Here is an 11,022-nt window from a genome sequence, read left to right on the forward strand (position 1 = left end):
ATACATGCGGGTAATATTATTGATAGGAAATAGGTGACACGTTCCATCGTAATTACATCCAGCCAAAGCTATTCAAAAATCATTAAACATAGACACATACAAAAACAACTAATCTTTGTTTCTATTTATGTATATTTGTGTTATTCATACATGTCATGCATTTGTCATCTAACTTCTCAGCCCTTTGGCAATAATTTACGTACGTTTTAAAAATCATTTTTTTATCAGCTAAGGATGTTTATTCTACTTTATTAAGAATTTTTAGTGGCCTTCATAAAACGTCCCCCCTTGAAACAGAACAAGTACTCGATTACTCATTTGTAAATATATGATATACAGGGTGTCTCCGGAACCACGATACAAGCGACCGACATGCAGAAACAATACGAGGACTAACACCGATCTCGAGGATGCAGATCTGAAAGAAAATTGATACGATTTTAATGGATCTAGTTACGGCTGCCGTAATATTGTGAAAAGCGTCCACCGTCAACCACAAGAGTCAACCAGAGAGATCTCTCCCTGATGCTTCGGTAACGTATTGAGTTTTATTAACGAGGGGAAATATTTACGAAAACCACTAAGCAAGGAACCGAATGGAATTTACGGATCCCTGTAAATGAAGTAATTAAAACCGTCCACCTCCCGGGGGTTTGAAACCACCATGACCTACATATGGATCATGCGATCGTCTCGAAGATCCCCAGAAATCTTCAGCGGTTCGACTAGTTCTGGCGAGGCGAGGGGTTAATCCTGTTTATCCGGATTGAACGGCTTCGAGGGACAACACAGTGGCTCCGTCAGGAGTCGTTTTCTTACCTACTTGCGTCGTCGTCTTTAATTTCTTCGGCAGGTGGCTGATTATTCGGCGCTGCTTGAGCCTCGTTCGTCCCAGCCACTAATTCACCTTCGGTTGTCTGTGCACCACCGCGGCTTAATCCAGCTATTCCGCCGCTTAACCAACCCGTCATCTGTGTTTTTACTCCAGCCAGCATTTCCAGCTTGCTGCTGCCGCCTTTGGTCGGGCTACAAACCACAGGAAACGTGTTTTCAATCCACGAGATTCTTACATGTGCCCGCCAAGAACGCCGCTTGATAGTTACAACGAAAAAAACGCGGTTTCTAAGCGTTGCTCCGCGAAAACGAAATGTTCCGCATGTTAACAGGAATTCAACCCGAACGAAAAATCGCCGGGGGGTAACGAACGTTCGTTGGTAAAGTGTTTTGTGTTTTTTTTTTTTGTTCTTCATCGTCGTGTTCGCGTCGACTACGTTCCCAACCATTCGAGAAACTCGACGACCCGCTCTGCCGCGCGAGTGTGTATCGCGTTTCCGGACGCGCACGTTTGCGTCGAAAAATATATTCGACGCGGGGGAAACTGAGCCCTTATTGGAATTTTTCGATAAGCAAGATACACGTTCGAGGCTCGCGGTAATGGGAATCGGTATGACCCAATTGACCATCCTCGAATAAACTTTTAATAGGTTTCGCTCTGTTTTCTACCCCCGGTGGTAATGCCGTGACACCATCTTCGCCGGATAAAGTTATTAATTCGACGGACAACTATACGAGTAGAATCAGAATTGGCTGGGCTCCGGAACTTTGATCAAAGGTGTCACAAATATCTTCTGGGAGGTCGCGATGATCGGAACCAGTGCATCGAAACGCATCAGCGATGCATCGACCAGAACCACCGAGCACCAAACACAACAGGTATACGTTGCTTTATAATAATGACCGGAGCAATTGTGATTTTCAAATTTTATTATAGTATGTGCTCGAACAAAGGATTCAAAAATTTCTCGTCAAAATATTTTTATAGTTTCGATAACTTAGAAAAAGTTTGGAACCAGTTATTTCGACCCGTCTGGAAATTCTAGCGTTAAAAACTGGAAATATCGCTTCGTATTTTTAATTTAAAAGTGGAGGCAATTTCAAGTTGTTAAAACTTTTTACCCCGATCAAAGAAAAAACTCGATGCAATTAATCGTTTTCATGTTCAACATCGATGAATTGGTAGAATATAATTTTTCAAAGTAAAATATTAAACTGAGAAATATTTCTCTGTATCGACTAGAACCAAAGGAGCCTTTCAATCTTTATTAATTACTCGAATCAGATTTTTTGAAATCTTCAAATTGATTGTCCCAGGCTTGATTGTCTTGTGGCTTTAAGTTATCAACAATTTCAATTTCCTTTCAATGACATCATCATTGCTGACCTCGTACACGTAATTTCTCTTTTGATCGGATCAAAAAGACTTTCAAAAAAATTTCCTGTCGCTTAAAGAACCGGAAACACAACGGTCCCGCTTTTCATTACGGTATCGGCAAAGTGAAGCGAACTGGTCATAGGGAAATGATCTAATTTTCGCGTGTGTCCCATAAACATGTTTACGAGCAAAAGCTGGTCAGTGTAACCATGGAACATTGTTGCCACTGTAATTCGTTTAAAAAGTGGGGTAACTGTAAATGCTTTACCGTGGCTATAATCGTGGCCCATTAAACACACCTCGCCCTCTTGACTCGTGAAAAATTCCATATCTCGACTCCCTCTCGCCACCCCTCTTTCTTCCCATAGGAGAAATGGTGCAAAGGATATGCGGTTAACGCGGTGATACGTAACAATGCTGGTTCCCGTAATAACTGGTATCGGATTCGAATCGAAGACAATTACTTCGAATTAGCCGCGCTATGCGATTATGCCTGCGCGTGCAATACCGTTTTTCGATAATTCACTCCCTGGTGAATGGTCTAGCAGTCTAGCTGATCATTAGTTATCCTACTCTCTCCGTTCGGTATTGAAAATATCACGAGGAACAGAAAAATCTCGGTACCACCAACTTTAAGTATACTCGAAATTTCAGGGGAATAGCAATTCGAACGTGTATTAAAGCCGAGCTACTAGAAGCAACGGGGTTGAAGGGAGCTGGAGAGATTGAAATTGAAGGGGTAGCTATAAAAACACGAATTCCTGGTCTCGTTACAGAGGGTCTAATAACGTGTTAGATTACTACAAAATTAAGATTTGTGCGGAAAATGCGAACATTATAATTACTGTTGATAATGATCGGATATTTAGAAAATTGGGGAATAATATGTGGTAAAGTGGTTGCGAAACGTGTTAAAAAGCAGAGATTCTCATTACCATTACCTATACGAGATTTAACAGTTTCGCTGGGAGAGTGGGCCGCGTTGGTATCGATTGCGACCTATATAAAAGATTACGTCTCCAACCCCTCCGCCCCCTTTTGTGGAAATATAGGTTCCCAGCTGTTTTCGGCATTTCTTTCATAGCCGGTTGAAGCCGAGTACGATCGAGACCGACCACGTACGTTCGTTCGATCATATATTCTACACGTTCCTAAAGAAAACATGGCCCGAAGTGCATTTTTCCTCGAACGAATAGCCCGGGGCGAGATCGGACATTCATTCGATGCGCGGAGGAACGTTTATCTAGAATCGTTTCCACGAATCGTCGGGATGAAACGAATTAAGCGAGTGACCGGTCGATCATTGAATTATGCACGAACTTTTCGCGTGTACTATCCCCCGGTAATACAGAACGCGAAACGTTTATCCCTGTTTTGCTTTTTTCTCTCCCCTTTTTTCCTGCCATTCGCGTTCGCCTGCCTATATTCCGCGGAAAATGAAACGCATGAATTAAAAGCTAGCTCGAGAGCGTACCTGCCTCGAAAAGTGGACGCCAGACGGTTCCGTCTGTGTGACGCCTCGCCGTTTCCACCCACACCGTGACCGACAAAAAGGGGGAAAAAATAATCTCGAACGCGGCCGAATGAAAGGAATTAAATTAACGGGCAGACCGGCGAATCATTTTAAAAATATCCAGGCTCCCGTGACGCGAAACAGGTGTCAACGCGGAGAGGAAACTGAAGATGACAATTATTGAAACCGCTTGGGAGGAAAGGGAACCGATACAAAGAGGAGCACGTTTCCATGAATTAATTGAACCACCGAGAAATTATCAGACCGGTAGAATTTTTCCCTACCATTTTCTAGTTTCACGCGTAACGTATCTTTTATCTAAACTTTTTTTCCTAAATTCAGCAGCTATGAAGCAATCAGAATTTTTATTTTCCATTTGTATTTTAATCCAACAGTTATTCTGGTCATAGATATGCAAGAATAAACGGTTCGTTCTACAATTTTCATTTTATAAATATGGCTTTTACTAGAATACGTCATTTTCTTCGAAGTCCGTGCTTCTTAGTCCATTTTACACTTCTAACTTCATTTTGAGTCCTCGAATAGACAATAATTGACAGAACATAGCGAGAGACATTGGAAAAATTAGTAACCAAAATATTATACCAAACTATGTAAAATAGTTATAAAGACTAATATTTCGAAGAAAATGATGCATCTTAGTAAAGATTATTATTATCAGATAAAAATTGTAGAATGAACCTCTTATCTCGCATTTCTATATCCAAAATAACTGTTGGATTAAAATACAGGCACGAAATAAAATTTCGTCTCAATCGTAGCACTTGAAGTTTACAAAATCTTACATACTACAAGGATATGCTTATTGTCTTCTGTAATAATAAAAATGCCGAATAAGAGTTAAAAATTGAAGAATACCATCTGGCCACAAAAAAATAATTTCATTATACTGTCGTTGAAAATTTTAAATCGTTTATATATTATAATGACGTAAATATTCTCGGATTCGACGTAGCAGTCGGTCGTTTTAGGTTCTAGTGGAGTAAAACGGTTTAATGGCGACAGTAATTTGACGTCGACGAGGAGCTCGAGGTGCATTGAAAAGTATGTGCGGCAATGGTATATGTGCTATGGGGTGTTCTCCAGGTCACGGAATCCCGTCTCCGAAATCCATTGAACCTTATACACCTTTTGAGAGTGTGTGGCCCGGTAAATGTCATATTTCATGCTCGAAACCAGCCGATAAAGCCTATGCACAAGTTTACGTCTCGCGTTTTCGAAGCGGAAAATATAAAATATAGAGTACTCTCGAATATTCCGCCTAGTGAAACGGAAATGCAGTTGGCAAATTGCATTGCACCAGTATTTTACACAATGTACATTGGAGTTGTGAGAGGAACAGCAAAAATTAATAACGCTTGGACTGCAAACACGTAAGTGAATTTATATTTCTCTAAACCGATCTATGGTAACTGGGAGAACAGAAATTCGTTAACGTACTGATGATGTCAACTGTCAAATCTCAAATAGGAAAATACTACAATTGATTTTTCATTGACAGAGTATGCTATAGATTCATAAAATTCACAGTTTGATAAGAATAGACGAAGAAATCCGATAAGTGAGAAGTGAACCAATCACTTAAAATCGTGATTTTTCTACGTTTCAATGTATGTCGGTCGTGTATACATGTATACGTTGCCTGCAATCGTTTCGACAGATCGGGAGACGTCTTTATCTCTAGCAAATTCTGATCATAAACGATCACGAACGCCTAGCTCGGAAAGAAAGGTTAAGTGTAAATCCGCGAATATCGAAACCGTGTTAACCTCATTTCGGTTCATGGAACGTAGTAACTTTGTCGCATGAATAGAACTTTACGTAAGCGGAGGAACGGTTGTTATCGATCTAATTTCAAAAATGCACCAAACATTGTTCCCGGAGTGCAGTTATGGTGTTGCACCGATGCGTGGAGGAGATCGTGCAATCGATTGGCCGTGAACCGAGCGTCTCCGGTTAGAAGCGACCGTTTCCATTTGACAGGCGAAAAACATTCGCGTCAAATGACACTGCATTGCATCGCGACCGTGCCATATATCACGAACACGGCCGTGTCACAAATCGGATTAACTCGGAGCGAAAGTGTGTGCGTAGAATAAGGGACGTGGTGTTCGTATCGGAGGAAATGCGACGTTCGATATTTGAATAACTGTACATGCTCGGGTAACATGGTACTCACCTATCTTTCCTGTCTTCGAGGACCTCTCCTTCGGCGACAGGAGAGGCAACCTTCTTCTCAGTCGGAACCTCGGCGCTACCGTCCTCAGCCTTCTTTCCCATCCACGTCGATACTTGATTAGTTAATCCGGTGAACATTTTCAATTGTTCTGCGTCAACTGTCGTAACACAATGTGCGTGATATATTGCTCTTTCAGCTCTTCCTATCTCCTACGCTAGCAGGAACGTTACTGAAACCCGTGCGGGCTCGGAATGGCGAGAGACAGGAGAACTTGTCCGTTTTGATAAGCGCGCAACCACAGACTATCCACCTTCTACACAGGCCAGTCTGTTGGAAATTATACCAAAGATATTTATATTCACCTCCAGAGGGCTACAAGCTGATTCGTCATTCCCTATCACACAGTTAATCTTTTTATTTAATCCATAAAGATTGTTTAATTTAAAAGTAGAGGCGATTTCAAAGTATTACAATTTTTAGCCTCAATTAAAGAATAGACTCGAGAACAAGATTGATCAATTGATGGAACATCTGTCTTCTTTGAGAGTTTATAAGAATTGAGCTTTATCATATGGTCAGAGTAGAACTGAGAGTGCTCACGCCCGAGATTTCGGTGTCCCCAGTATAGTGCTGCCCCCATAGTGTCGTTTCCTACCGTACCATTTCGGTATCGAGCCCAATATTTCCGATGATCCGCGGATTTAAGGTTGAATTATACTATCCGCACAGACACGGTGCGGTTCCGTTCAGTATAATAATACTATCATAATATTTCTTTTCATTAGTTTCCGATACGTGTCTGTGCTGATACGATCGGATAGTATGTGCTGCCTCCTAGTCTAATTTTTAGCCTAGACCAGAATCTGCATCATCTTTTTAGCCTGGACCAGAACCTGCATCATCTTACCTGTATCACAGACGAGGTACAGGAGTAGACCAATCACCCAATGTATTTTTTTGTCTCACGTCCGCGGAGCTCTGGAGCCCCCTTACCATGTTTGTGTCACATCCTACCGTATCGGTCGGAATTAATATCACAGACGAGATGTAGGAATAGGCCAGTTCAGTCATCTCATCTTATGCTGTTTCGTGTCGCACGAAATGAAATACCGTGAGAATGTTCATGGTTATTCTGTACCTTGAATTCTATTACCTACCTTTTCTAAGAAATTAGGTGGCAACATGATCAAAGGAGTGCTTGTCGACATCATTGGAGAAAGAAGTTGTTGTAAACATTACACAGCCAGAAATAATCAATTTATCAGTCTATCGTGTTCGATAATTTAATGCGTGCGAATATTCATGGTTCAAAAGTTATTTTGTATCTTGAGTTCTATTAATTATTTTTGCTAAAGAATTAGATGGCAAGATGGTCAAGGGAGTGCTTGTCGACGTAGTTGGCAGAAATAATTGTTATAAACATTAACCAACTGGAAATAATCAATTTACCAGTTAATTGTGTTCGATAAATTAATGCGTGCGAATATGCATGGCTTAAAAGTTATTCTCTATCTCGAGTACTGTAATTTATTAATTTTACTAAATAATTCGATGGCAAGATGGTCAAGGGAGTGCTAGTTGATATCATTATCAAAAGAAATTGTTATAAATATTAAACAGCCAGAAATAACTAATTTATCGATAATTACTATCCCGGCGATCGAGATCTACCGAAATTAATTGGGGTGGGAGAGTTAAGGACCGCGCACCCGATCTCGGCGACCGCGCTCAGTCAGTCAGTCGAGGTGCGCACTCAGGAGGGAACGGAAGTGCTGCGGGACCAGAAGGGCGAAGGACTTTGGAGTTGACCAGAGGTTCTTCAGAGCTGCCATGGCCTACTCTCACCTACCTTCGAATTGACCAGGGATTCTCCAGAGCTGCAGTAGACATCACTGTCTTCTTGGTCCACCTTAAGCTAGCTCGGGGTCGGCCCATGGGTTCTGGGAAGCCGTCTCCGCTCACCTTGGTCAACTTCCAACAGCTCCACCTCTAGCGAACCCGAGGCGTCCCAAGCTTGTTGGTTGTTGCGTCCTAATTTCGCTATATTTATTTTTGATTAAAATTATTCGTCTTTCCAATTAAAAATTACTTCTGAACTTTCAAAAGTTCCTCTTCTAAAATTTTACATATCTGGTTTAAAATTGGTATTTCTCCGAACGGAGGTCCCTCAGGGGCTCACTCACGGATGGGGCCGTGAGTGAGTACGGGATTGGCGAACCCGGGGCGTCCCGAAGCGCCATTTCAGTAGTTTGAAGTTCTGACTTCTTCTGCTCTTGTTCAATTGTTGTTGGTTAGGCCGCACTCGTGTGCGGGGTTAGCTTGGCTCTCGTGAGCTGGTTGTCATTCCTTCGATCGGTGGTCCCTCCATTTATTATAGGTATATGGCCTAAGCTGCTCGTGGATCTAGTTCCAACATTTATCGTTCGTCAGCGTAGAGGGCGTAAGAAATCTAGTTATTCTTAACGATGTCAGTTGTAGGGAGTATCGTTGACTCCCTAGTGCATCCGCTAGGCGACGCAGCGGGCGCCAATAAATAGGAGCACGACTCTATGTGTCTAGGGACTTTCCCCGAGACACTCTCGGCGTCCTCCCTAGGCACCAGTGGCACTGAGTCTGCCGCCACGTGCAGATGCTGGCGAGGGGGGTGGTGTAGGGAGTATCGTTGACTCCCTAGTGCATCCGCTAGGCGACGCAGCGGGCGCCAATAAATAGGAGCACGACTCTATGTGTCTCGGGGAAAGTCCCTAGACACATAGAGTCGTGCTCCTATTTATTGGCGCCCGCTGCGTCGCCTAGCGGATGCACTAGGGAGTCAACGATACTCCCTACACAGTATTTCAGATCGTGAGACACGAAACCCCATATGGTGATTGGTCTACTCCTATACCTCGTCTGTGGCAATGTAGTTAATCAATTATAAGAACAAAATTATGTCATCCTATAACAATAACAATACAGTTCTAAACAATGAATTTATTCGCGTATACGTTACATTTATAAAGTACATATTAATATTTGGCTGTTTACAACATTTCGAATTTTGCTGTTAAACATATTGTTTTTTGTACGTACAGTTTCACTCATTTATTATTTATACCCAACTTAAATTAGAATTTGAAATTAGTATTGGAGATCGTTGAAGCATTTTAGAAAACAATATTCTATTGTATTCGCGAGACTGTAGTGACTTTATTGTAGCTATTTTTAGTTTTAATTCCTAGCACTGAGGACGCTGTCAGCAGATTTTAGGTCTAGTTGATAATACAGGATACGACACGAAAATGGTAATGGGGTTACGTGACCCCGTGACCTCAAAAAAATGGGCCACAAAAATACATTGGATGATAGGTCTATCCTACACCTCGTCTGTGGCGTGAGCATTCTCATATCCTCTCTGGTATAGGTATTCGATGTATGATCCAATTTGTTGATGTTTTGACGTATCAGCCAATAACAAAAATATACACGTGAATTTACACTTTGGCCTTCCTTTTACTCTCCTCGCTATGTACACTGTTGTTTTGAAAGTTGACTAACCTAAAAATAGTGTTTCTACAAATTGTCAAATTTTTTATTTCAATTTCTTTAAATGTGTTTCCTGTTACGATGTCAGAATTAAATCGTATGTATTCATAAAATATTATACCAACACTGTAGTCAACACATATCTTTATTTATAATACGAATAATATTTATTATTAATTGTAGATAATGTATGTTTAACATTGCCTAAAAGTATAACAAAACAAATTAGCACTTGTGAAAACAGTAAACAATATATAGAAAACTTTTTACAAAATACATTGCCATCCACTGATACTAGCTCTATAGTAGATGAGTTACGAAAGGTACGTTTAAATGAATTTAGGTAAATTTAATTTAGTTTGGGTAAGTTAAATGTATGTAGTCCTTCTATTATTGCTATTCATTTTCTAGATTAATAGATGTAATTGATACCACATGGCTGTTTAAGAATTTATATTTTATTTTTCAAATGAAAATCTTATACACAATTACATCCTACGTGAAGTTACAAAACTCTTTAATGAAGTTCTTAAATCTAATCAAATTTAGCAATGAATGTATATGTTAAAAATGTTGTGGTCATGTGAATATTAATAATAAATTTTTACTAACATAGAATGTAACAAATGACATTATATTTGTGTCTGATTATTTTACAGTCTTTCATCCTCAGTAAATATAGAAATAAATGGAACAAAAATAGAAGATGTAAAGGAAAGCTATTGACAAGTAGAAAACGAATGTTGCTTGGATTACGTAAAATTGGCTGCAAGAAGGACATGAAATATAATGATTTATTACCATTAAATCAATTATGGTTAAATTATGTACAACAAATGTTGGGCAGCAAGTTCTTTGTTAATATACCATCAAATGTGTCTGATCCAAATTGGGAAAACATTAATCAGCAATTAATTAAAGCAGATTTCCATGGTGCTGAAATATCAATTATAGGATCAAAATGCCCTAGTTTAATTGGGCTAAGTGGTATAGTCATTCAAGATACCAAGAACATTTTTAGAATTTGTGGACAAGACAATATTATTAGAAGTATGAGTGAACAATATTTTATTTAATGTTAAGTGTGTTTAAATATTATATACTCTAATCTATATAAATTTCAGCAATACCAAAAGATGTTGTTCTTATGAACATTCATATGAAGAATGTAAAATTAGAACTATTTGGCAAAGACCTTTCTGTAAAACCTATAGAACGGACAATAAAGAAGTTAAAATGTGGACGTGTATATGAATTGTAATGCATAAATTAAATGTCTTCTATACAATTGAAAAAAAGTACAAAGAAATAAACTCACCTTCATTCAATATGTATAAATTCATAAATATACATTTTATGAAATAATATAATTCCATTTATCTATAGTAATGTAATATCCTCTAACATAAGATGTAAACTTTTTATTTGAAAGCTTCCTAAAATTTCATTATTATTTAATTTAAAGTTCTAAAAATGTAGAAAGATGACATATATACTAAATAATATATGTTTGTATAAAATATAAACACGTGCAAACACGTAAAATTATTATAAAAAAAATTTGTATTCAAA

General features: G+C 39.4%; 2 protein-coding genes across 3 annotated transcripts in view; one reads left to right on the forward strand and one right to left on the reverse strand.

Annotated features, from left to right (window-relative positions):
* The window catches only part of Sap47 (Synapse-associated protein 47kD), a 39,069-nt gene extending 32,858 nt beyond the window's left edge, over window positions 1-6,211 (reverse strand). The window contains exons 1-2 of the mRNA XM_076784630.1: window positions 5,926-6,211; window positions 820-1,026 (exon numbers count right to left, since the gene is read on the reverse strand). Coding sequence (XP_076640745.1) covers window positions 820-1,026; window positions 5,926-6,062 — 344 coding nt within the window. The 5' untranslated portion in view covers window positions 6,063-6,211. The remainder of the gene's footprint in view (window positions 1-819; window positions 1,027-5,925) is intronic.
* Window positions 6,212-9,235: 3,024 nt separating this feature from the next.
* Window positions 9,236-10,978, forward strand: Pop4 (ribonuclease P/MRP subunit POP4). Of its 2 annotated transcripts, XM_076784631.1 has the most exons (4): window positions 9,236-9,547; window positions 9,634-9,773; window positions 10,110-10,500; window positions 10,575-10,978. In XM_076784631.1, the coding sequence occupies exons 1-4, from the start codon at window positions 9,532-9,534 to the stop codon at window positions 10,709-10,711; spliced, it is 684 nt and encodes a 227-aa protein (XP_076640746.1). In that variant the 5' UTR covers window positions 9,236-9,531; the 3' UTR covers window positions 10,712-10,978. The 2 variants fall into 2 exon arrangements, with proteins under 2 accessions (XP_076640746.1, XP_076640747.1); XM_076784632.1 differs by lacking the exon at window positions 9,236-9,547 and having other exon boundaries at window positions 9,641-9,773; window positions 9,862-10,500.
* Window positions 10,979-11,022: the final 44 nt, after the last annotated feature.

Source organism: Halictus rubicundus, chromosome 3, assembly GCF_050948215.1.
Source record: "Halictus rubicundus isolate RS-2024b chromosome 3, iyHalRubi1_principal, whole genome shotgun sequence".
Lineage (NCBI taxonomy): Eukaryota > Metazoa > Arthropoda > Insecta > Hymenoptera > Halictidae > Halictus > Halictus rubicundus.